Source organism: Oreochromis niloticus, linkage group LG22 (genome assembly GCF_001858045.2).
Source record: "Oreochromis niloticus isolate F11D_XX linkage group LG22, O_niloticus_UMD_NMBU, whole genome shotgun sequence".
NCBI lineage: Eukaryota > Metazoa > Chordata > Actinopteri > Cichliformes > Cichlidae > Oreochromis > Oreochromis niloticus.
This window is the reverse complement of record NC_031985.2, coordinates 32433403-32459748: the sequence shown is the minus strand read 5'-3', so window position 1 is coordinate 32459748 and position 26346 is coordinate 32433403. Positions and strand designations below refer to the sequence as shown.

The 26346-nt window shown below is 41.7% G+C and overlaps 2 protein-coding genes across 5 annotated transcripts in view; one reads left to right on the top strand and one right to left on the bottom strand.

Annotated features, from left to right (window-relative positions):
- col22a1 (collagen, type XXII, alpha 1) overlaps window positions 1–13877 on the top strand; it is a 65817-nt gene extending 51940 nt beyond the window's left edge. For all 3 annotated transcript variants that reach the window (XM_019351034.2, XM_019351036.2, XM_019351035.2), the window contains 10 exons: window positions 1867–1920; window positions 2104–2157; window positions 5898–5969; window positions 6079–6114; window positions 6198–6242; window positions 7169–7348; window positions 7480–7546; window positions 7648–7830; window positions 12393–12470; window positions 12553–13877. In XM_019351034.2, coding sequence (XP_019206579.1) covers window positions 1867–1920; window positions 2104–2157; window positions 5898–5969; window positions 6079–6114; window positions 6198–6242; window positions 7169–7348; window positions 7480–7546; window positions 7648–7830; window positions 12393–12470; window positions 12553–12746 — 963 coding nt within the window. In that variant the 3' untranslated portion in view covers window positions 12747–13877. The remainder of the gene's footprint in view (window positions 1–1866; window positions 1921–2103; window positions 2158–5897; window positions 5970–6078; window positions 6115–6197; window positions 6243–7168; window positions 7349–7479; window positions 7547–7647; window positions 7831–12392; window positions 12471–12552) is intronic.
- A 2621-nt stretch (window positions 13878–16498) lies between these two features.
- col9a1c (collagen, type IX, alpha 1c) overlaps window positions 16499–26346 on the bottom strand; it is a 36174-nt gene continuing 26326 nt past the window's right edge. For both annotated transcript variants that reach the window (XM_005450741.3, XM_005450742.3), the window contains 21 exons: window positions 26087–26140; window positions 25863–25916; window positions 25699–25752; window positions 25569–25622; window positions 25410–25463; window positions 25270–25323; window positions 25115–25168; window positions 23882–23935; window positions 23270–23314; window positions 23077–23130; window positions 22893–22946; window positions 22679–22732; window positions 21640–21711; window positions 21525–21560; window positions 21387–21431; window positions 21259–21291; window positions 20838–20984; window positions 20536–20590; window positions 20248–20442; window positions 19678–19764; window positions 16499–17222 (listed from right to left, as the gene is read on the bottom strand). In XM_005450741.3, the coding sequence (XP_005450798.1) occupies window positions 17020–17222; window positions 19678–19764; window positions 20248–20442; window positions 20536–20590; window positions 20838–20984; window positions 21259–21291; window positions 21387–21431; window positions 21525–21560; window positions 21640–21711; window positions 22679–22732; window positions 22893–22946; window positions 23077–23130; window positions 23270–23314; window positions 23882–23935; window positions 25115–25168; window positions 25270–25323; window positions 25410–25463; window positions 25569–25622; window positions 25699–25752; window positions 25863–25916; window positions 26087–26140 (1512 nt within the window). In that variant the 3' untranslated portion in view covers window positions 16499–17019. The remainder of the gene's footprint in view (window positions 17223–19677; window positions 19765–20247; window positions 20443–20535; window positions 20591–20837; window positions 20985–21258; window positions 21292–21386; window positions 21432–21524; window positions 21561–21639; window positions 21712–22678; window positions 22733–22892; window positions 22947–23076; window positions 23131–23269; window positions 23315–23881; window positions 23936–25114; window positions 25169–25269; window positions 25324–25409; window positions 25464–25568; window positions 25623–25698; window positions 25753–25862; window positions 25917–26086; window positions 26141–26346) is intronic.

The window sequence follows — 26346 nt, the reverse complement described above, 5'->3', positions numbered from 1 at the left end:
GGTATCATGACAATAACAATATAACTTTTAGTTTTAAACACATGTTTGACAGATTTCTTCTTGTTTTTATGACAGTTTTATGGCGCTCTAATTCATTTATTAAGCACTGTACATATATACAGAAAGGGGCACCACAAGGAAAAATGCAGCTTTTGTTATATTCAGTTTTCAGCCCTTATGGCTCACTGAGAAACAGACAATACCTTTAAAGGAAAGAAATGTACATGTGAAACCCCCCCAAATAAACCCTGATAATGCCTCTACTGCAGCTCTCGAATGCCCTCTCTGATATCCCCCCTCCTGTAAACATTTGTCACCCCCTTTGAAATCCTCCAGCACGTTCTGTCTCAGTCGCTGAGCTCTTGACGGTGATCATTAATGTTGTCTGGAAGCAGATGTATTGATTGAGGGAATGCAGATAATAAAAAAGTTTCTTCCTGGCACACCACCACCGGCATCTTTAATCATGTCTTTTATAACGACTGCGGCCAAGTCGTGGCAGTGCCGTTTTTATCTTTTGACACTGTGTGAGAGTTGTTTGGGGTTTTTTTCTTTTTTTTCTCTCTTCGTCAAAGTGAAAACTCACACATACACTCAGAAACTGCAGGATTGTTATGCCCCCATTTTTCTTGTGGCACGATGTGCAGTAGCACTTCACAAAAACCTCTTTCACCAAGCTGATCCTCTGGCTGTGAGGCAATGAGACAGAATGTTCTCACAGCTCACGTCTCCTGAAGTAAGAATATATTTTTCACCTACAACAACAAGAATTCACATTTAACAGCCTCCTACAGGAGAGGCTGCGGTCCAGTAAGGCAATGCTACGTAAGGAGATCAAATTAGCCCTTTGCACGTTTCTTTCACTATTGAGCAACACAGTCAACTGAGTGCAGCTCAAACTGGCAGGTCACAAATGAATGACCTGATGCTACAGGTGATGCTACTTGAATCTGGAAAGCATGCTCCGGTGTACGAACTGGTGTTTACACCTGCGGTTCTTTGGCTACAACATGGCGATGCAGCGTGGTTTTTCCATCAAACGCAGGCTCTGCAGGCGGATGCTAAAAGAAGCTTTTTTCTAAATGAATTCTGAGCCTGCTTTATTATAAACCGCTCTGCATAAATCAGAGGCCTGTAACAGCCGACTTGTCCAACAGGCAAGAAAACGGCAACAATATTTCTGTGAGCAGTAGATACTGTGGTATCCACACTGTATTTCAGTACTGTGCTCCACTCTCTGCTCAGATTCTGGCAAATGCTGCAAAAGTAATTTTACAAAGCTTTGTAGTGTACATGGGTATTGACCTGTACTGCTAAAGCAACACAAGAGCTTCTCAAAGTCAGTCACCTGATCTCAACCCAACAAAGCACGTTTTTCAGTTACTGAAGACCAAACTAAAGGCAAAAAGACCCACAAATAGCCAACAACTGAAGGTGGCTGTAATAAAGGCCTGGGAGAGCATCTCAAAAAACGAAATCCAGCATTTGGTGATGTCTGTGTGTTATAGAGGAGCCAGTGACACCTTATAGCTGTTCACCTTTGATTACTCACTTGCGCTGATATCAACTGCTTTAGCCATGTTGGGGACCAATCAGAACTTTTAAAAAAAAAAAATTTGGTATAAACAGCTGTAAATTGTATAATAATAATAATAACTATATAATAAAGGCAGTAAAAGAAATAAGTGTCTTCATCTTTCCGTCAGCACATGTTTACTGTAGTGATGCAAAGATGCCGCTCACTCCAGAAAGGAGGGTTTTGCACTGATGCTAATATTTAGCATCTGGCTCCCAGTTTGGCCTGAAGATACGATAAGAGTCATTCAACCAATCTGAATGCAGGGTACTAATGTTTTCTTCTTACAGGGTCCTCGGGGACCTCCAGGGCCAGAAGGACTTTTAGGCCCAAGAGGAGAGCCGGTGAGTCATTTTCAGTCGCTGGCATGGCTGTCTGATGCAGAGAAGAGACACAGCACGGTGTCATGCTGACAGATAGGGACATAAAGTGGCACTCAAGCTGTTTCTCTCACTGCCCTTCCTCATCAGTTTTTTTCCATTGTATCTTTTTTTCTTCTTCTTGTTTTTTTTAACTTGGCATCCCAGGGCAAGCCGGGTGAACCAGGACCGTCAGGAAAATCAGGTCTCCCTGGAACACCGGTGAGTTTCCTCTTCCTGTTCTGCAAAATCTTTGCATTCAGTTTTACTTTCCCTCCTGATTTTTCACCTTTGGTATAAGAAGCACACATCTCTAATTAAACTCTGTGACAAGCACCCGCTGAATGAATGAGCTGAAGCGCAGTATTTTCAGTAATAGCAGAACAGGCAGTTCCCGTACATGAAACTGAAGGCAAGAGGAGACTTTTTGAAGAAATGAGCTGTCAGATTGTGATGGAACATAGGAGAAAATGTTGCTCTGACTGGGGAGGGAACATCACTTTCCCCTGAGTGAGGTAGGGAGTTGGCCGGGTTGCTGCTAGTTGGAGAAAAAAAAACCCTCACAGCCAAGTGAATCAGGTGATCGTCATTTTCTAGAAGACTCATCTAGTAATTGTGTTTTGACGTGCACCCACAGAGACATGCCTAAGCTGAGTCTCTGGTGACAAAAGGTCTGAATTGTCTGATGATGCAGAATGCAACCAAGGTTATTGGAAGGTTTTGCACAGAGTGCCTGGTATCAGGGGGAAAACAACTCTGTCCTACAAGGTTTCCTTAGGGGATGATTTTACAGTGAAAATGTGAGTGTGTGAGGATTTGGGGAAAAGCAGCAGTGAGAAAGCTATCGGTTAAAGAATTGGTTCACATTTACTTTTCCAGTCTGTCAGGAAACAATATTGAAATGTGCAGGTTTCAGGTTTCATTTGCTGTAATTATCAGTCCTGTTCAAACTGGCCATTAAATGATCCCTTTCTAAACTGCTTCGAACATAATTGTCTGTAATCAGAATCTACATTCAGAGTTCAATTGAAGCTGCTGTGAGGGTTAAGCATCTTACCAAGTGGATATCAGAGTTAAATGAAAATCCCTTTGCATATTTTCCTGAACTGTGTTTCCAGGCTCAGCTGCAGCAGAGACTCAGTCTAGGCTTGTCACAGTGTAACTAAATAACCTTTATTAGTTGTTTAATCAAAATGAAAATTTTAAGCTTAATCTTAAAAGTAGAGACAGTGTCTGTCTCCTGAAGTCAAGTCAAGTGGCTGTACTGTCATTCCAAACATGTGCAGTGGTACAGTACACAGTGAAATGAAATAACACGACCGTGGTGCTACAAATGACATATAACAGACAACCAACACAGGACTGCATAAAGTGCAATGTGCAAAAATAGCAAAAAGCCAAAACAAAACAGTGCAACACTACATAGAACAGAATGATACAGACACAAGACAGTGCAATAGAAATGTACAAAAGACTGAGCGTTGTGCAAAAAGTAACTTGGTGTATGAAAGTGTGTGTGTGTGTGTGTGTGTGTGTGTGTGTGTGTGTGTGTGTGTGTGTGTGCGTATGAGATTGTGCAGATAAGTGCTCGGTAGTGACAGTTTGGGAGCTGGCTCTGTGAGAGGGAGAGCCTTCAGCTTTCAGGCCCGTCCTCTGTGGAACCGTTCCACTCCACCTCCAGTTCTGCTCTTAAATACTCTAGGAACCAGAAGTAACACAGGAGTCTAAGAGCCAAGTGCTCTGTTAGGGTGATATGGTACTATAAGGGTCTTTAAGATAAGATGGAGCCTGATTATTCAGGCCTTACACGTGAGGAGAAGTCTTTAATTTTAATTTAACAGGGAGCCAATGAAGAGAAGCCAGTATGGGAGAAACATGCTCTCTCTTTCTAGTCCCTGTCAATACTCTCGCTGCAGCATTTTGCATCAACTGAAGCCTTTCAGAGAGCTCTTAGGGTGAGCTGATAATAATGAATTACAATATTCCATCTTAGAAGTAATGAATACATGAACTAGTTTTCCAGCATCACTCAGACAGGATGTTTCTAATTTTAGAGATGTTGCACAAATGGAAGAAAGCAGTCCTACATATTTGTTTGATATGTGCACTGAAGGATATATCCTGGTTAAAAAGGACCCCAGTGTTACTGGAGATAGATGCAGCCATCATGATGTCACCTATTAGCTTCTTGGTGATGGTTTTATTGCCATAATATGAACAATATTTCTTGCTTTGTAAGAGAAGCCCTGTATGTAGAAATGATGCCAGCATCTGCCCTTGTTGCTACAGTAACACTAGGGAGAGCAGATGTTGGAGACTGCACTACAACCAAAGTTAATGCAACTGTGTGTAAGTCACCTTCGATGTGGCTGCTTAGAAGATGGGGACCAGTCTGCAACAACTCAGTTAGTTGCTGTGACTATTATTGTTAGTAACCACCAATTTGTCTGCGAGTGACGGCCGTCAATCCGAGTCAGATCAAACCTCCGTGTGCCAAACCTAATCAAACTCCTTGTGACTGAAAGTAGTTACACAGAGGTTCAATGCGCAATCTATTCCCAAAAGCGAAACCCAGCCACCAAAGTTATGCACAAACACTAGCAAGCTGGTGTTAGCTGATAACCTCTGTTAACCTCTGTGCACTGAACCTCTACAGGTTATAGGCTGCAGACACACGGAGCCACTAATAAGTCCTAAAGCGCAGACAAATAAAATACTACAAACAGTCTGTACAAAACAGAAGGGAAGTTCCCCAAAAGGCACCAACAGCACAAAGATGTTTCAGAGTTCATTGAGTCAAATTAGCTGATGTGAAGCCCAATAGACAACCATCAGCAAAAGCACAGAGACCATGCCTCTAACTCTAAACCAGCTTTGTAAGTCATGTTTCACATAGAAGTACACTGCCCTTTTTTATTCGTGGGTTTTAAATACACTTAGTAGGACCTGAGAGCACAAATAGGAGAAACCATGCTGAGTGTGGTCAGAGGTGAAACACCGGTGTTAAATTACTCCTTAATATCAGGTGTAATAGTAAATCATCATGATTGATATAAAACACCTCGCAGCAGTGACATTTTTAAATGCTATATCATTAGTATGATAAATAAACCTTTATTTGAGGGTAAATAAATCCTGAAACAAACTGTTTATTGTAAAGCAGTGTCACATTATTGGAAATGTCACAGCTAAATGTAGAGTTGGTAATGTCAGAGTATTGAGGAAGAGGCTGAAATATGCAGAGCGTTTGTTTAATGATTCGTGCTGAAATCAAATCAGCTTATGTGTTGGTATCATGTGCAACAAGAATGTTAATAAGCTGTGGAAAGGCATAGAAGGACCTGTGCACCGGCCTGTGGGCTGAAGGATGGTATCTTTGGAGGTGGACTAAATGTTGCTAACTGGAGGGCAGACAATATGCAGCAAGTTATCAGAGGAGTCGATGATATCAGTCAGCAGAGGAAGCAGATCAACAGGAGCAGCCTGGGGGAGGGAAGAGGGCAGCAAGCAGAATGCAGCAAGGTTACAGAAGGAGATGGAGAGTGATTTCAGTGGATGGTGAAGGAGATGTTCAGAGGAAGGGTCAGATATTGACCAAAATGGTATCAGATGTCAGATTTACCACGCAAAGAAAAGGAAGGGGTGCAGTGAGTGGAGAGGAGCAGAGGTGATAGAGAAGCACATCAAAGATTTAAAATACAGGATTTTTTTAAAGAAAGCGTCGATAAAATGGGCATTAATACATTTCTCCACTCTGTGGATGCATTAACCAGCTTGTCTTTGAACCCACGCGCTGGTTACAAAATATGAATTTTAATGTTTTCAAGCCACAATATTTATGAAAATTTCATCCAGAGCTCTGCTGCATGCTGAGCAGGAAATGCAGCTAAATCTGCAGTAATGATGCAACCCTGCTGGTCTGCAGTGTGCCATGTGACAAACATGTCTCTGCTGTCCTACAGGGTCTTAGGGGAGACAAGGGCGAGCCGGGCAATCCAGGATTACCAGGCTTCAGTGGACCTAAAGGCCCCGCGGTGAGTGCAAGATTATTTATTTATATATTCATGTTTTGATGTAAAGATGAATCGCAGCTCGCAAATATGAGCAGCTGTTGGTTATAATAACTTTTATTTTGATTTCCAGGGTCCACCAGGTCCAATTGGCCCAGAAGGAAAACAGGTAAGACTTTCCGAAAGAGAACTGATGACGTATCATCTTCTTTATATCCACACTAACATTTACTTGTCTGTGGTATTTTGCAGGGTGTGCCGGGCAGAGCTGGTGATCGTGGTATCAGAGGAGAGAAGGTGAGCAGCGCTAGGAGTGGAAACCAATTTTGCTGACGTTTGACATACACGCTTACACATTATAGCAGCGTGTGACAGTTACTGACGTGCCACAGGATTTTGAGTCAACCAGATATTATTTTACCCAACTGCACAAAAATGCTAAAAATGAATTTATACGTTTCCCCCAAAAATCCTTTAAAGAAACTTAAAATAAAGAAATAGACAGCCCCTATTGGCTCACCTGGTGACTGTCCCATACAAACCTTGCCAACATTTTACTCCACCACAGTTTTCTGTGGGCAGTCTACAGTGAGGTTGCCCATAGAAAAGCCATACAGGGCTCTGTAAGGGCAAATTTTCTATGGGCTCTATGTGGGCACATTAACATCTCTCAGCCTTCACTGATGCTAACATGGTGCCACACTCTAAAACAAATCTGACACAGACAGCAAGAACATTGGAGTGTGTTAAAGTGTGCGATAAGACGATGGAGGCGTGGTGTCTGCACTATTTTATAAAAAAATGCAGGTGTCATGACACATAGGGCTACATGCTGTTAGATCAAAACAACCAATGACGTGTGAAATGGCATTAGAGCTCTTATGGTGTGTTTTATTATTTTGTCTTGCTTTTGATGCGCCTTGGACTCAAAATTGATTCAGTTTGTGAGTAAGTGAGTATACAATGTAAGTGGTCAGAATCTAAAAGTAACAGCTACACTAAAACAGCACTGAGTTGTGTGAAGAAGTGATCTTAACAAAGAGATCAGACAAATCTGAATTAGTTTTGGGTATTTTGGTTTTTTTAAATATGCACACTTCACATATAATGTCATCATCAACCATCTTAGAAAACACTAACTTTTGCCCAGCTGCCTTGCTGGTTACTTTGGGATCATGTGCTTCGAGGCCAAACATTTACAAACATAGTGACATCTGTTCCAGGGAGATCCAGGTACAAAGGGAGATAAAGGGCAGTCAGGAGAGCCAGGTATGCCGGGAAACCCTGGTCCCCCTGGCAGGAAGGGCCACACAGGGATGATGGGCATGTCAGGACCACCAGGAGAAATCGGAGCCCCGGGGCCACAGGGACCTTCAGGAAACCCTGGCCTTCCAGGGCCCAGGGTGAGTCATAAACCCAACTGAAATAGACTCTGAAACAATATCGGCCCTACTGCAGCATGCACAGCACCATCAGATGAGTTAGATAGAGACATTAATAACAGAATTTTTCATTAGCATCTCTGCTTCTCCAGGGAGAGTCAGTGTCACTGGAACAGATGAGGCGGCTCATCCAGGAGGAGCTGGCAAAACAGCTGGATGGTGAGGCGTTCTTCTGGTACCCTTTGAGATATTTGTTCATTTGGGTTCAGTGAGAATAACCTTGTTAGATATATTACACTAACTTTTCTTTCTGCTTCCAGCCAAATTAGCTTATCTCATGGCTCAGATGCAGCCAGCACATGTGAAAAGCACAGCGGGCCGCCCCGGACCTCCTGGCCTTCCGGGTAAAGATGGCAGCCCTGGACGCCCTGGGCCCCCTGGAGAACCTGGGATGCCCGGACAGAATGGAGGAGAAGGACCCCGGGGACCCATGGGCCCTAAGGGTAGGACAAAACTCAGAGAAATGTTTTTGGTTCTGTGTGTGTGTTTACTAAGATATTAATTCTGCTGCTATTAGTTTACTTGTGATCATCTGATCATTGTTGTTTAGTTGTTTCCAAAACAAACACTGAAAAGAACCCAAAATAAACCCCAAAGTATTGTGGTTCTCAACATTGTGATAAATTCCATAACATCTTTAAAGTTAGCGAGAGGCATATTTTTACATTTCAAAATAAAGCGCTTCTATAATACTGAAGTAGTATTAAAATTTTAGCATATTAGCATTCCAAATACATCCCTGAACAAATGACTCTAAACACTAGTTTTAGTATTTCCTGTCTAACTTGTCAGACCACACACAAAATGTGTATCAACCAGAGACTTTATATAAAAGATGGACGGAGCTTCCAGTTGTGAGTGCACGGTATAATGTTTGTTAACACCTACTGTAGCACATAGTGGCTGGCCACCTTACGTTTCGTCTCAGTTTCTACTACTGCTTGTGTATAAAACATTTTTGTGCATACTATATATTAACACATTTTAATCAAAACTGATCAAATCTGGATATTTTATGTTTTTATCCCCAAACGAACTCAAACACTGGAGTTTATCGAGCGAGCGTAGGCTGTTAGATCGCTGTTTACCTCTCAATCCCAGGTTTGGAGTTTCCACAACTATTTACTTTGGAGGCGTCTGTCAAACCTTGTGAAATATGAGTCGATGAGTCAGTGAAGCTCACTTCTATCTGATGACATGACGCTGAGGTGAGCTGTTGAGGCGTTGTAGAAAATGTCTGTCAAAGCACGGCTGATTTGCTGCTGCTAGCACGAGTTACTGAAGCTTTCTTTGAAGTGGATCTACAGTTGACAGACGCTTGGTGAATAAACTCTGATATGGTGTGAAAGTGTGAGTTAGCTGGCATAATGTTAGCTTATAACCAGATTAACATCACTCTTGGACACTGTCTCCCACCCCATGCATGAAGCTGTTGCAGAACTGCAGCTCGTTCAGCGACAGACTGCTGCATCCTGGGTGCACAAAGCAGCATTGGTGCAGGTTTCCTCCCAGCAGCTGTTAGACTTTTTAACCATCACTGCTCCCAACAAAAGCAATACGATGTTTATATTCTAGTTGTTTATATCACTGCTGTTATTTGCACATTTTTTCTATTTTCTGTTTTTAATCACTTTTAATAACTTAATAACTGTACAGTTTTGGAACACTCCAATTTCCCCAATGAGGGACAATAAAGGATGTTTCTATTCTACTCTGTTGTATCCTGGCAGGTGTTTAGCCAGCTGGTGAGGTAGATGAAGAAGAGGAGGTGGAGATGTATAGTTTAAAACAGTTATTAGTAATATGTAGGTATTTAGAATGTCAGATAATAATTCTTTTGGTACAGAGGTACACAGAGTTAGACCTGCTGTAACGTGGGTTGTATTCAGTGGTTGAGAGGAGGCTGCAGTCAAAAACGATGACACTAGTACTGAGATTTCCAGTGCTTGTCCTTTAATAAACACACTCTTCACCAACCTTACAAGGCCCGGTTGAACGGTTGCAGTCTTGTCATACATGAAGCGAGCAGTGTTCATACAACCTGTAATGTTACTTTGAGTTAGGAAGGTAACAATATGAGGTCCATCTCAGTCCATACGTCCATGTGCAAGCACGTTTCTCCCACACAGAGGGCAGTGATGTATACTTGTGACATCACAAAACATTAACTTGGGTTGTCTTAAAGAGACACCACACAGTTGTGACTGTTACACTGTGTTTCTACATTCTTCTCTGTAGAGCTTCTTTCAGTGTGGTTTTCAGAGGAGAAAGAAGTCATAAACTCCTGCATGGGGCTAAACTAGGACAAGATAACAGAACAAATGGGAATGAAATAAAAACTTAAAGTGAGAAATGGATGGATTATGTAGTGTGGGATTTTTTAAAAATCCTTTTTTGTCCTTGTTAAGTCACTGATACGGTCCAGAGAGATTTCATGTCAGAGAGCGAGAGAGAGTGAAACAGTGGTGGTTGAGTTCTGCTTGAAACTGAAGAGCAGATGTCGTCCTGACTGCGTTTGTGCGCCTCACACCAGCTGCTCCTTTAAACTTTTGTCTTAGGGCTTCCTGAGACAAAACTTCTGCATGCTGTCTTCACAGCAGCTGTTTCAACATGACATTATCAGGTAACCACAGGTGTAACGTGAATTGTGACCCTGCTCCTTTTACACGGGCTAGTATCCCGGTACTCAGCTGGCCTTCTTTCCTGCCTGTGACGGAGTAAACAGGACATAGTTAATCTGATCAATTCTGCCTGCGTTCACTCTGCTGTGACATGTCAAAATGTCTCCTGAGAGAAGGCTCGATTTACTGAAGAAAGGAAAGGAAAGAGAAAAAAGAAAGAAACTGACGGGTTTGTAGATGCTAAATGCCTGAATCACTGCGTGCATCCTGTTTAAAATTAATGGTACACAAGCCTGAGTGGATTTTTTTTATCTACTGAGGTAATTGAAGTGATTCCATAGCCGATGCAGTACTGTCATAAACTAGCAGACTGGCTGTAATGTAGAGTCAGTATGCTGTTTAATCCTGTGGGAGCTGAAAGAAGTTGTAAAGAGAATAAACGCAGCTGGATCAGCTCTTTTGGTTCTTCAAAGCAGCTTTTGGTTTAGTTGTCAAACCAACATATCCATAAATTTAAATCTGGGAGCAGCGTCCTGTACGATGAAGCGAGTTCAGCGAGCCCAGCGTATCGTTCCGTTAGCTGGATTCACAATTACAATCAGGAAGAGCGGTCGCATGAAACTGGTGACCAACTTGTAACGCTGCACTTTTACATGAATGATGAAAGCAGCAAAATCATCTGACCAATCATGAATATGGAAAAGTGTGCTGGAAACAAGCAGCTGATGTTTACAAAGTCTTTAATCAGTAATAATAGGGGAAAAAGAGTTAAATACACATTACAGACTTGAAAGTAACCCAGCTGCTGCAGACAAAGCAGTGCTGAGAGTGTAGGAGGAAAAGCACTGGAGTAGTTTAGTTTTAAAAGCACTATATGAATCTGTGAGGGCCTTAAATGTTTTGGACAGTAAGACTGGAGAAGAGCTACTGTATTAATAAAGTTCAGCTTATTTGAAGCCAGGAAAGAAAGTCGGCAAAATGCAGAGTGTGAAATAACAGAGTTTCATTAAACTAAAGGTAAATGTGCGCAAGACAGCTCGGGTGGGATTTCAGTCTGAGAGCAAAGAAGAAATATCAGAACAGAATTCAAACACAGGTTTAGACTTAGATTATATGTGAGTCGGTAGAAAGCCGTGGTCACACAAATTGAAATTTTATATTCTTTTTTGGAAAACAATTCAATTCAATTGTATTTATACAGCACCAAATCACAACAACAGTCGCCTCAAGGTGCTACATACAGAGAGAAACCCAACAATCATGTCAGAATCAGAGTCAGAATATGACCCTGCTGAGCAAGCACTTTGGCGACAGTGGGAAGGAAAAACTACGTTTTAACAGGAAGAAACCTCCGGCTGAACCAGGCTCAGGGAGGAGCAGCTATCTGCTGCGACTGGTTGGGGCGAGAGAAGGAAGACATGATAAAAGACATGCTGTGGAAGAGAGACGGAGATTAATAACACAGATGTCACATCGTAAAGAGGAGAGTGATCATACGACTTCTTATCAGTGCTCCGTTCAAAAGACTCCATCCGTCATGGTACCGGGGGTGCATTAGTGCCAAATGGAATTTGAAGCTTGCACATCTGGAAACTCACTATCGATACTGAAACTCTGCACAGAAGTAAACGTCAAAACCAGCAAACCAAAGGAACCAGCTAAATAAGCTAAATAAAGACAGAGAACTCCAAACTAACACTAAAACTGTACAGCTAACATGACATGCATCCACAACTTTATAAAAACTAAACAGGAACCAATTCAATTACATTTATATAGCAACAAATCAAGAGAACAGTTGCCTCAAAGTACTTTCGTAGGGTAGAGAAAACCCCAACAATCAGACGACCTGCTATGAGCAAAAACTTAGCAACAGTGGGAAGGAAAAACTCCCTTTTAACAGGAAGAATCCTCCTGTAGAACCAGGCTCAGGGAGGGGCGGGGCCATCTGCTGCAACCAGTTGGAGGTGTTTATGATCTTGTTTAATGAAGTTATTCTTTAGTCTTTGCAATGTCTGGAAACTGTGATAAATGTCTGTTCTAGTTTGTCGTCCTTAAACGTTTCCAGTCGTAACTCGAATAGTTTTAGTAGTTTATTCTGACAGGAGTCCCCTCCTCTTTGATTTGCTTCATTTTCACCCCTTTGATGATGCAGTATAATGAGGACATGATGTTGACTGCAGCACCCTACCTACTTCACACAGCAGCAGCCTGTGACCATATTTCACGCTGGTTTAGACATCTAACGACTGAAACTGAAAAAATATGTAAATGTATGAGAATCTGTGATGAATTGAGCTGCTTTAATGCAGGAGAGAAGCACATCCTCGCCTTAAAACTGATTAACGTTATTCATTCTGTTTCTGTTCCTGCGCATGTGTCAGGTGAGAAAGGAGCAACGGGAGAGAAGGGAGACCCTGGGATTGGTGAAAGAGGAGAGCCAGGTCCTGCTGGACCCATAGGTAAGGATTTTACATACGCTGACTCTTAGAAGAGCTGGTCCAGTTCTAATAAGTTTCCTTAATGCTCTTCTTCCGGTTCCAGGCCCAGCAGGCATGCCTGGTTACGGCAAAGACGGAAGCCCGGGACAAGCCGGAGCCCAAGGAGAGCCAGGAAACCCCGGCCCCCATGGTCAGCCTGGACCTCCGGGCCCTACTGGCCAGTGCGACCCAACCCAGTGTGCCTACTATGCCAGCCTGGCACAACGGCCCCACACCAAAAATGTGAAGGGGACTTAAAGAAGAAGAGCCAAGCAGAGTTGGGAGACCAGCTGTATTTATGAACTTAATCAAGAATCAAGAACTTTTTTTTGTTTTTTTGTTAAAGTCACCTCAGTACAGAGGGCTGAAGCCACAGGTGCTGCCGGTCAGATTCTATGTTTTGATTTTGGTACGACGCTCGGGATGGATGGGGATTAAGCAACGTGGGAGTTTCTTTCTGATCTATTATGGGATAAAGAGGGCAGCTACAGTTTTTTTCCCCTCACTTGCATGCTTCCTGTAAATATATAGGGAGATAACATGGATGGCACGGCCCCGAACATCAGGAGTAAAGATCCTGCTATTCGATTTTATATTGTTTCATCAGTAATCATCTCAGTCAGGCGCTTCGCTGCTTGCCTCACACCGTTCTGCATCAGCCGCCCTTCACAAGTTAGCATCAGGCAGCACGTGTCATTCACTGCTCACTAAGTCAGTGACTGACACAGTCGCAGTAATTACTCAGTATCACTTTTCCGGTCATTGATTGGGAGAAAGCGGTGGCAGACGGTGAGAGGCAAACAGCAGCAGTGGTTTTTGTGTTGGAGGAGCTTTAATCGGTTCGAGTGATGAAACATTTGCATTTCATCCACAGCAGCATGTATGTTGTTATATCACATTTGTTTGTCGTGACACAGGGATGCAAAAACAACACAGAAAAATAAAATGCCTTTTAGAGAAATGCGCCCTTAAAGTAGTGCAGTTTGCTTGGTTTATTTAGACAGGTAGGAAACAAGATTTTATTCTGGGAATAAACTGAAGGCGGCAGAAATGACCTCTCTGTCACAGCCCACAAATTAGCATCTCTGCAATGTCATTTCAAGCTTTGGTGAGATTTGAAGGATTTCATTCCAGAAGTCTTGTTTGTATTTGTGCATGTGACATTTAAGGGTGGATATCTGTTTTATTTTTTTTTGTGTTTTTTTAAGGACTTCATTTAAGTTTGCTCTTTTGACCATGAATATATGCCATGTAATGATTTGTTCCAGAAGATGAGACAGCAAGCAGTGTCGCTGTTAGATTTGTGCTTTCATGTTTCACTCTCTCTCTGAGCTACACATAGACCTGAGCAGCAAACAGCTTTGAGGAGGTGGTATAATTGCAGCCTTTGTTCACCTTTCTTGAAAAGCGGCCTATTTCACTCCGCTTTCCCTAAACCTGTCACTTCCTCTCTGTCTCGGTGATGCTTATTAAGTGCCTGTAGCTCTGACCTGCTCTAAAACACACACTGCTTTTCTTGTTTGTACCCTGGAACCTGAAATTGGAGAGCTGATCTCTTGCATCTTGATGATCGGACCGTTGTGGTAACAGTTTGAACAATCCCTTTGTCTTATGTCCCTCATGGACCAATTAGAGTTTCTCCCAACATCAGACACCTTGGTTATCTAGAGCCAATTAAAAATAATGTTCACTTTAAAAGAACAAAGAAACTCCTTCAAATAAAGACGAATAAAAGCATCTGAATGTGATGCTTGACAGATCTTACAGTATGATCTAATGGCTGATTATACTTTGTCATTATCTCTTTCTCAGGTTACATAACACAAGATCATTTATGAAGAGAGTGAAGCCGGAGCTTTGACAGCACTTAGGTTTTAAATGTGTTGGTGAAGCTGGATGGGATTTTCAGTTTGACCAATACTTCTGAGGCTGTTCTAGAGGCCGTTTTCATAAACAGTTGAGTTAAAGTTAGTCTGTCAGTTTTGGAAAATGGAAAAACATCATTGTCATATTGCAAATAGAAAAATGTTTACTCCACAAGCAATCCAACACAGCTTCGCAAAATGTATTCCTGCCAGAGGGGCGTTCCTAGCCTTGAAAGCTAGCAAGCAGCCAGTGGAGCTGGCCACAGAGACAACACATTGTTGACAAAGCTTCGTGTGTTTGTGGGGAAAACTTGCACGAAAATGGAATCGTTCTTGAATCGTTCTTGCAGATGATTGGATGAACCATCTAGCACAGGCCTGTAGATGCAAACTGTAGATTTTAGCCATGATGATGCAAAGTTTGCAAAGCCTTTTAGAAACTGGATATGATGTGCGATCATATAGCAGTGTCTTCTCAGTAACAGGGTAGGCAATTCCTTAAGGCACACTCTGCTTTATCCTGGTTTTTTACTATAAGGCAAATTACAATATATATGTCATGTGTGCTGAAGGCTGTAAACTAGAGATGGAGACTGCACACTCATTATCAACGTCTTTAATGAGGTCATGAAGTGAGCAGTAAGGTCATTTTCTCATAGACTTCTATACAGCTGGACCTTTTTGCAGCCATATGCTGACTATTACAAAGAATCCATGTATAAGACACTTCCACACTGGCTTCACTTTCAGATGTGGAAGCAATCTTCATTTTGATTGGTGCAGGTGTTTAAACCCTGGCATGATTGTGGATCCTTCAATCCAGAAGTCTGACATGTTACCGTAGCTGTTGCATATGTCTGCAACATTGAACTAATTAAAAATGACTTATTTTGTTCATTAGTTCATGGCTCTGGTAGGATTAGGTATTCAGCTAGCTTGCATTTAGCTTGCATTAATACCCAAAATGAGTCATTCAAACCTGTAGACTAAATAGCTACCTTAGAAATGCTAAGCTAACCCTGTTCCTTATTTCTGTCTCGGCTTTTACTCCACCAGTGCCTTCAGAGCAGCTCTTGTAGTTTCAGTACACGACAGCTCCATTCTTCAGAGTTGTGATTTGATGCAATTTGACGCAATTCAAAAACATACATTTTGTCCAGAATCAACACGGCTCTATGTGACCTGCACTTTCTACCATTTCCATATGTTCACTATCTCATATTTGCCACTGAACAATTTGTAAATTGCAACAAACCTGTCTGGTGGTTTTGTAAATGGTTGTTACAGTTACATCAGCAGACGTTGCATCAGAGACTTGGTGAGGGATTGTATTTGTAATGCATAAAGGCTTTAACTTGTACTGTTATACTGCTAAATTAATCAGGATTTGATCAAATAGAATCATGTTGTAATGAATTAACTGCATTTTATTAACCCTTTCCCAAATTTTCCTGATAAATTGGTGCTAAGGTATTTTAAAGTAGTAGCATATTGTAAGTATTGGAACAACACCTGTACTGTACTGTATAATAAAGACTGGAACAGATTCATTTTATAACTCGGACTTTTGCCTTGTAATTTGAAAAGCCAGTACTCGTACTCTTTTACATAATGCTGAAATACAAGCGGACCAATTCTGTTTCATTGAATATACTGTATTGAATCTCTTTACAATGAAAATGTTTATGTTATTTATTCAAGAGCTCCAGCTCTGCTCTGTCACTAATGCGTGATAATCAAGACGGAGACATCCATCATGTTCTATGTCTAAACCTGATTATAGAAATCATGCTGCACTCTTCTCCTATATCAAGCTTCATGAACCTTGAGCATCCATTCACTTACAGTACACATCTATAAACGCGATGTCTCCGAGCCACGATAACATCTGTTAGATGAAAGGGATGTCCTTGGAATGGCTCCTATGCCGACTCCTTCCTAACCGCTTACATATTTGATCTGTGAGAGTATTTGTGTTGTGCAGACAGAGGTGAGGATGGTGTTGACTTTCCTTTGTAACCAGGCAACTGTGAAATGCCTTGCTGAATCAACATTATATCCATAATAACCCAGGGACTTGGTTTTTTTTTCTGGACAAAAAAGCGTTTTACTGTAGAGAGGCTGTGGAATTTCATGATGGCGCACTTTCAAAACACAACACTTTATTGCAGCATTTAAACAAGATCATCGATTTGACAAAAAGAGGGGAACAAATGCATGATCCTAAATTAAATAGCAGATTGAAGATGTCAGCTCATGTCTGATGTTAGTATCAGGTTTTTGGTTTTTTTTGTAAAACCTAGCTTCACTATAAGATTGGCTCATGATCGCTTCAATATGGGTCACATAATAGACTTTAATATTAGCTAAAAGAGCAGAATTGATATTGAATGACTGTGGTGGGGGCTCAGCTTGTGTGCCCTGGGCCTGCCATCAGTCTGAAGTTGTTCCGTGATCAGTAACAGCAGTTTTTGAATGTTGGGTTAAGCTCGGTTAGTTAACATCTGTACAGTAATCTCCAATTGTGCCTCACTTCTGTTTCCCTGTGCGTCTCTTCGTTCCGTGGTTCAGATGGAGACTTCCAAAGATCACCATGCTTTGACAAGTCCTGGAATGTGGTCACTGGCAGGATGAGATCTGGAGTGTTTCAGTGAGCTTGGGGTGTTTCATGGGTTTTTGTAGCCAGTGGATTTCTTCCCACCAACCATATAAAGTGGAGGATGCCTGCCTATACAGGTTGATGGGTCACAAAAGCCAGGTGATCCTGGGAGCCCCCTTGGACCAACAGGTCCAGGGATACCAGGACTACCTGTCTCACCACGCTCTCCGTTTCTACCATCCTTTCCGATGCCGGGGGCGCCAGGTGCACCTGAGGAAACAAAAACATGTTAAATATTATGTCAACATAAAATGAAAAATTGAATTTTTTAAAGAAACCATGTCTGCAAAAGTCAGACATAGTGGCTTCTGCACCAGGAACAATACTTTTCATGTCTCGCATGCTATTCTTTGGCAGTTTATACAGGCACTAGCTAAATAACCACTGCTATGCAGATGACATCCAGGTATATTTATCTATGAAAGCAGACGACACAAATGATTTAGTTAAGCTGCAGACATAAAGGTGTGGATGACGTCCAGTTTTGATATTCAGATACAACTATGTTATACCTTCTTTTTTTTAAACTTTTCTTTTGTTACATTTTATAATATTACACAGTACTAATCACATAATCTCATCACCACATAGAACAGTATAATGTAGAACCTTCCCCTTTCTTAACCCTAACAATCTGTTCATTTAATTCTAGCAAGAATAAAGCGGTCAATATCTGAATATGAATGACACAACACTAAGACAAGTCAAAATGTGAGTGCACATTAACAACCTACTAAAACAGCCACACACACGTGATCCATATGTGATCCATATCTTACAGAAATCATCCTTTATTCCTTTTAAAGTATATTTCACCTTCTCTAATTTCAAATGGAACATAACCTCCCTCAGATATCTAGCATGGAAGGGGTGAACTGGGACCTTTCCAGTTTAAAAAAATAAGATGACGGGCTAACAGGCAAGCAAAAGAAACAGCATTATCGACATTTGTTACACCAGGTCGTGTTTTCAGGTTTTACACTAAATCTGGCAATCAGCTGATCTGGCTCAGCTGGTATATGAAACTCACTCGTTCTTTAATGCGGACACATTAAACAAGTCTCTAGGTACGTTGTGTCTTTCAGTGGCATAAATGTTGGTACAATTAGAAACATCCTGTCTTAGTATGACCCTAAAAAACCTACATTTGCTACTTTGAGAGTGGCTAATCCCTGTCCCTTCGTAGTACACGCTACATATGATTAACTTTGTCTCTCTTTTTGTCATGGCAGATGGCTGCTCCTCCCTGGATAAAAATAATAATAAAATGAAACAAAGAAAAGGTATAAGATTGTGTAAACAATTACTTTTAATGGTGAAGGAACTACTCATCCCATAATCCACTGCAAATCCCAGTTTCCAGAGCAATGTCTTCTAACCTTCTTAAATGCTATCCTTTTCATTATTGTGGTGTTGAATTATAACAGTGTTTAGTATTTGTAATTGTGTATGTGGTAAAGTATGGCCTAGCTCTCAGTAAGTACAGCGCTCTGTAACTCGCTGTATTAGCTGTTCTTGCAGTTTCTGAAGTTTAGTCTAAGCGACCTGACATTTTCTGGTTTCCATGGTAACTGCGACTGCCACCAAAAAGAGATGTTGCAGAGATGTCTGTTTTTGGGTAGAGTAGCTCTTTTCACTTCAATTTCAATTTCACAAAAGTTCACAAAACTGACAAAAATCAGTTGCCTCGAGGTGCTTTATGCTGTAAGGTAAAGACCTTACACTGGAACAACAATCAGAAACGCCCTATCAGCTTCCACTTGGAAAAACTTCCTTTTACAAGAACCGGGCTCGCTGTTCTTTCCAGTGCCAGGGATGCCAAACTAGTAGGTAAGCGCTGGGATCTTTACATCTGAAGTTGGGCTTTGTAAGTAGTGCTTTAATTATCACCACTTTAAAAGCCGGCAGTACAACCTGTGACCTGTTATCAGATGAAAACATATTAAAGTTGCTGTACTCAGACGAAAGGCTGTGAATAACAGTAACATTTTCATTACTGCTTAAAAATTTATTTGTGAAGAAATGAATGAATTAAAAGAATAGTTGGCCCAACAGAGCCCTGACTCTTTGTCGGTCTGGTTCTGGTACTGAAAAGAAATCTGGTGTTGCTACTGTTGTCCTTGATCAGTGATGAATAGCGAGCTGTCAAAGCTTTATTGAGGGTTTTTTTTTTTTTAAAATAAAGTAACTATTTTTTCTATGACATTTCACAATGCATTTTTCAAAAACAAGGTTGATATCAAATTATGCTTCTACTATCAGTTCAAGTAATACAACAGCTTTGGACGGCTATAAAATAATGGCTAATAATCAAAATCCCTATGGAATCTTTACTTCCAGAGCCCCACAGCTGAGCTCTACAGTGGTCGCTACACTGTGGTATTTTCTGTTGGTGATTTGTGGAGCATTTTAAATGGAATTATCTGACAAATAAATTGACCTGCTGTGAGATAAAGCCTGCATTTGAGCAAGTTCAATGACTTTTAGACAGAAAAGTATATATATTTATGTTTACATGTGAGGGTTATCTCTCTAACGTGCTACAAAAACTGCACTTTTAATGAGAATTAAAAATTAAAGTCAGTTTTTAGTTCAGTTTGACATTTCATGGACCCCCTGTTTACTGTCACCAGTGTTCTGCTCTAATTATAACAAGAATCCTTACCTGGTGCACCTGGTGCGCCTTGGCTTCCTTTGATTCCCACACCATCCTCTCCCCTGCTCCCCTTGTCTCCCCTCTCCCCGGCATCACCTGCACAGGAGCCGAACACATCAGGGACATGCACATTAATGCTGAGATGAAATGGAGAGGCACAGTTATAGGCACGTAATTAGGAAACTTAATGACTCCACTCTGATTCCGCCCTGTTTAGTGCATCATTGATTGTATAATGTTATGCATCAGTGACTCTCTTCCATCCTCAGAGCTCTCTGCATAACTTCTTTCAGCGTTTGCTTTGGCAGTGTGAAGACAAAGGCATACTGCCAGAGCTGACAGCATTGTTTTCTCTAAAGGATTAATTTAATTTTTTCCACTACAGCCACTCTAGGATTGGAAGGTCTCCAAGAAAATAGAGGAGAAGCAAAAGGCTATCACAGCCTCGCAGCTTATCTGTCATGGTGTGGGTGAAACGCATACATAATGAACAACCCACTTACAGCTGTATGTAAAGCATGCTAAAAACCGAGGCTCAGTTTTTACTAGAGGTGAAAACATTTGAAATGCCATACTGACCTTTTTGTCCTGGTGCGCCTGGAAGTCCAAAGTAGCCTGGAGGGCCTTTGGGACCCATTGGCCCTGGAGCTCCTGCTGCTCCTGCGGCTCCAGCTGGTCCAGGGAGTCCAGGAGGACCTGCAGGTCCAGGAGTACCAGGGGCACCAATGGCTGCTGGCTTCTTTGAGAGTTCTTTCATAAATTCAGCTAATTGCTCTAAATGAATTGCAACAAATAGGTTTTAATATTTCACTGCTCAGCCCTTCACTGGGTTCAATGTGAGGTTTTATTAGGGTGAACAAACGGCACCTTCAACAACAGCTGAACACATTTCCCGAAGCTTCTCGTCACTCACTTTTGGCCCCTGTGAAATCACAAATATTATTACTGCAAAGTGACTGAGGGTTGATGCAGCCAACAGTTGCATTTGCACTGTTTCTGTCAGTTTCATTTAGGGAGAAATAATTGCTGAGATTATTCCAAAGCAAACTGGTGGATGAGGTGCTGCCATCTCTAGAACCACTAGCATGTCTGCTAAAAGTAGTGATGTGGTTTGCTAGCATGTGGCTAAAGTGGATGCATTTCCTATACTGGTTAAATGTGTCACTTACAGGTAGACCTCTCGGGCCTGGTGCTCCGGGAAGGCCCGGCTCTCCCTCCAGCCCTCGAGCTCCCATTGGACCCGTCAAACCCTCGTGTCCTGGCTGGCCTGGTCTGCCATCGGCTCCTGTAATTCCTCTTTGGCCCTTCTCCCCACGCTAATGGTGAAAACAAATCATTATGAACCAAGGCTGTATGTGTCAGCAGTGGGATATTGCCCATATCAGCTAAGATAGCTTGTGTGCCAGAACAATACACAACTACGTGATTCCTTCAGTGTTCTAATAGCTTCAATAACTTTCTATAAGCTTTGTATACCATATGCTAAGGTGGGAATTGATTGTAGTACCTATTCAAATGCTCTAAACTGTTTGTTTGCATATACAATCCAACCTTGCAATGTTAGATGTCATGTAACACTTTCCTGCATACCTCTCCTCTGATTCCATGAACACCAGGAGGGCCCTGAGACACACGCATAAAAATAAATCAATATCTCTCAAATCCAGCAACAGAAAATACATTTTTTGATGCATTTAATTAAGCATATGAGTGAAAACCTGGTCTCCCTTTATCCCAGGATCTCCTTGCATTCCTTTGTCCCCCTGTTTTAAAACAGATTGAGCAAAAAAGTCAAATTACTGGACGAGCTGTTAAAGTTCATTTGCAGATAAACTGGAAATTACAATATTTCTCACCTGACTTCCTTTTGGTCCTACTGGTCCAACGGGTCCCTAAACAACACATTATGCTCTTCACTAAACTCTTATTAGAAGATTTCTAAGCTTTGGTAAAGAATGAAATTTCTCTCACCAGATCACCTTTGTGGCCTGTATGGCCCTTCATTCCTTTGTCACCGGGGTTACCTTTAGCTCCTTTCTCACCCTGAAAATACAACAAATATATTTATGTCTGTGTGTTCAGAGCAACAGGGTTGAGACAGCTGAAGTAGCTTTATTTTACCACCCCTAACTTCTCTTGGGAACAGTCATTTTAGGTTATCTGAGCATCATGCAGCACAGATTTTCTTTATCATTTTAACGCCCTGATTCGCCTGTCAACTGTGAATTTTGCAGAAATTTACTCTTCATAATTAGCTCTTACAGACACATCTCCATTTAGGCTGCTGGGGGATTCCTCAGTCAACTTTCTCACTATAGGTAATAGACCTCTCTGCACTGAATCATACATACATACGTTATTAATCTCTGTTCTCTTCCACAGCATGTCTTTTATCCTGTCTTTCTTCTCTCTCCCCAACCAGTCACAGCAGATGGCCCCGCCCCTCCATGAGCCTGGTCTTGCTGGAGGTTTCTTCCTGTTAAAAGGGAGTTCTTCCTTCCCACTGTTGCCAAAGTGCTTGCTCATAGGGGTTCATGTGATTGTTGGGTTTTTCTCTCTATGTATTATTGTAGGGTCTACCTTACAATATAAAGCACCTTGGGGTGACTGTTGTTGTGATTTGGTGCTATATCAATAAAATTGAATTGAACTGAATTTCCAGAGATGTCATCAAAGTTTCTGTTCTTCTATAAAGCTGTAAAGCCGTGCCTGGGACAAACAAACTCGCTTCTGGATCATAGAAATTGAACACTGAGACAACACTGAGGTCATCAGGCCAGTCAAGCAGCTAAAACAGGTTTACTCCGCCTTAGTGATAGAGTGAGGAGCTCACACATATCGATGGAGTTCAGAGTAGAGCTACTGCGCCTTCACCTTGGCTGAAGCCAGCTAAAGTGGTTTAGACAAATAGTCAGGATGGCTCCTGTGTGTTTCTCTTTGGACGTTTTCTGGGAATGCCCAGCTGGGAGCAGATGGATGGATGGACAGGTAGTGCATCAGTGTATCTCACCTGGATTCCTGGCGGACCTGCAGGCCCAACTGGTCCTTGTTTTCCTGTTTGACCCTGTACATCAAGAAGTAGCAAAACCTCAACTTCAGTTTGCACATGAACTTTCTGGTACTAACGTACCCGAAAAGTCTAAAAGTCTAAAAGTGTAACTTGTCTTTAACAAGGAATTTAAATATAAAAATCATGAAGCGATGGGGAAAAAATGTCAACTTACAGTTGCTCCTTTATCTCCAGGTTTTCCATCTGCTCCATCTTTTCCAGGCTCACCCTATATGGGAAAAATATCCAAATCAGTTTGAATGAGTGTGAATATCACTTGCAGAACCAACATAACAGATGAAAAAGATCTGTAAAATTAGAGGCTCATGGATAGAGTTCTGTGGGTAGGGTAATCTCACAGTTTTTCCAGGAAGTCCAGCTGGTCCGACAGGTCCCTCTGCACCAGTGCTGCCCTAAATCCACAGCAGGAATTGCACTGAATAAGTCAGCTCAAAGCTCAAAGAGAGGGTTCTACTGAAGCTGTCAGCTGCAATAACATTAGGGATGTGATATAAAGACATGCCTCATTAAATGGATGATGATTCCAATTACCTTTTCACCGGGGGTTCCAGCTACTCCCGGCTTCCCTGGCAGCCCCTAGGAACAAAAACATGTCATGAAAACAAACTGAAAATGTTTGTGTCATTGCCTCACGTCTGCTTCTGTGAGAAGCAATAATTAACATTAACAGGAAATGGGGTCAGTGAATTAGCAAAGCAGTGAAGTAGCATAAAATGTTACTTAACATGAATAAGAAATCACCGTATAACACTTATAACTGTTTGAGAAACAGTAGTAAGAAAAATCTGTAGGTAAAAAATAGCACACTGGAAATAAGTCACACAGCCTATATTAAAAACACTGTCCTTTTATCTACTGTGCTGTTTGTGAATTCACATTTACCATTCAAGTCACATCTGTATCCTCTCATCTCACAGCCTTACAGGCAACAGTAGGTGTGCCCTTGCCTTTCCTGCAGGTTGTTTGACTTTAATGTTTTATTTAGCTGACCAGCTTTGTGACTTCAGAGAGAAGCTCATCCTCCTTTAATTTACCGGCGTCACTAGCTTTGCAATGAAACGCTAACTCCTGGAAATTGTAACTACAGAGGATATAATTCAATTGTAGGTTTAACAGAATGTACAAAAATTAAGTTTGACTTACTGGAATACCCACAATCCCCCTGACACCAACAGCTCCAGGAGTGCCGGGCTCTCCCTGTTGAGGAGATGCATAGTTTAAGTGTGCACAGACTTATATGCAGTATAAAAGTTTACTTTTGTTGAATGTGTGTTCAACGGTGTTTCCAAAGAAACCAACATGGCGTCAGCCAAAAGTCCAATGGACGCCATACTACACACATGATGCATTCAGCAGAATAATTTGGTAAATGTTGGGGGGGTCAAACCATATGTTGTAGACTAGCGGTCCCCAATTCATTCACAATGGTTTTCAGGGTTTTTATCGCTATTTTTTTGTCATTTTTATCGTTAACTCGGTTTCTCTGGGTCTTTTCACGTGTGTTATGAATAAATCCTTCTTTGGTATCGGCACTGGTTTTATTTTGTTGTATGTATGTATGTTGTATGACCGGCCTTTAAGGTGTCGCTTATCCGCGACACCTTAAAGGCCGGTCCGTGAAAATATTGTCGGACATAAACCGGTCCGTGGCGCAAAAAAGGTCTGAAACCGCTGCTGTAGACTATATTTTATTGTGCTATCACAGTTATATAATATGACGTTGCTATTTCCAGTGTTTCATATGGCAGAATGGACATTTCAAGCCTGATAAAAAAACAAAACAAACATTAAAAGCAGTATGCAGTAATAATATTTGCTGTGTTTCCTTCTTTCGACCGTGGCTCAGGGGGTTGGGAAGCGTATCTGCAACCGGAAGGTCGCCGGTTCGATCCCTGGGCTCTCTGTCCTGGTCGTTGTGTCCCTGGGCAAGACACTTCACCTACTGCCTACTGGTGTTGCCCAGAGGGGGCGATGGCGCGATATGGCAGCCTCGCCTCTGTCAGTCTGCTCCAGGGCAGCTGTGGTTACAACAGTAGCTTGCCTCCACCAGTGTGTGAATGTGAGAGTGAATGAATAGTGGCATTGTAAAGTGCTTTGGGTGCCTTGAAAAGCGCTATATGAAATCCAATCCATTATTATTATTATTATTTCTTAATTAATTAACTGAATAGTTATATACTCTTAGATTTTTGGTTGAGTCAGCCTTTCTTGGCCACGTGTCACCATTAGCTTGTAGATTTGATGTATTTCTGTCTTGTATATTTTAGAACCAGGCCCATCCAATTCAATCTTTCCATGTCTCCCAGACAATTATTGAGTTTTAGTGTAGCACGATGCACTTCTATTAGTAAAAAGATCACAGGGGATAATAGTTACCTTGGCGCCATCAACTCCAGGACTTCCATCTAAGCCATTATTGCCAGGCTCTCCCTGTAAAACACTATATATTAAGCAATGCTGTGCTAAAAATAAATGTCTCACCATTCACCCATTTTCTTCCACCACAACTTTATCTCTTCCCGTTTACTTACAGTATCTCCCTTTTCCCCTGGAGGACCCTGTGATCCCTGAGCGCCCATGGCTCCCTAAACAAGATTAAATCACATTTTTTAAACGCTTTTCGAAACATGATTTGTTATATAAATCATATTAGGTGGAGAGCAGGACTCACGTCTTCGCCTTTAGGCCCCGGCAAACCCGGACGTCCACGCATTCCCTCCACACCCTGAGAGAAAGTTAGTTACAGGTTAAAGTACATCCTGCCCTTTTTCGCTAGAGCAAATGCCAGAAGAGCAGAGGCCGTGGAGCTGATCAAACTAAGGCTGCTTACAGGAGCTCCAGGAGGACCAGTGGGTCCTGGGACACCGTTGAAGCCAGGTGGGCCCTGAGAATGGAGAAGAGTTAGCTTTCATTTAAATGTACAAAGGTCCAAATGTCTGTGTCATCACTGTTAAACGTACTCTGTCTCCCTTCTCTCCCGGGGTTCCAGGGATTCCGATGGGTCCTCTTTGTCCCTATAAGGACAAAAGACAGTTTTTTTGTAGATATTTATCACTTTATATCTTTAGGGAGACATAATTTCATTAATATTAATACAATGTAACCAAGGGAGAAGCTTCCCTACATCATCTCCCATGCGACCTGGTGGTCCTTGAGGACCCTGCTTTCCTGGTTCCCCCTGTGGAAAACCGCAAGTGTAAACACATTAACATCACATTTTGTGAGGGTGGATTGTAGCATATGTACAAATGGTTCTTGGTATCCTGTTGGTAGAGAAGCATAGCTCATTGCTACAAGGTAACTACTGCATGTACTGTATGCTCTGTCTGGTTTTCACTCTGCACGTACCTTGTCTCCAGGAACGCCGTCCTTTCCAGGCTCACCATCCAGACCTTTGTGTCCCTAAAGGTAACAATCACATCATTAATCTATCTATCTATCTATCCATCTATCCATCTGTATATATATAGTATTTATATATACTATAAGTATTTATCAATGCCCATGTTTGCTGTAACATCTACAGTGTTATCACACACGCCCTGATCACTCTGGATGTTAAATTATCTCTAACCTGCCAGCTGACAGACATGCTGTCATGTCTGTTT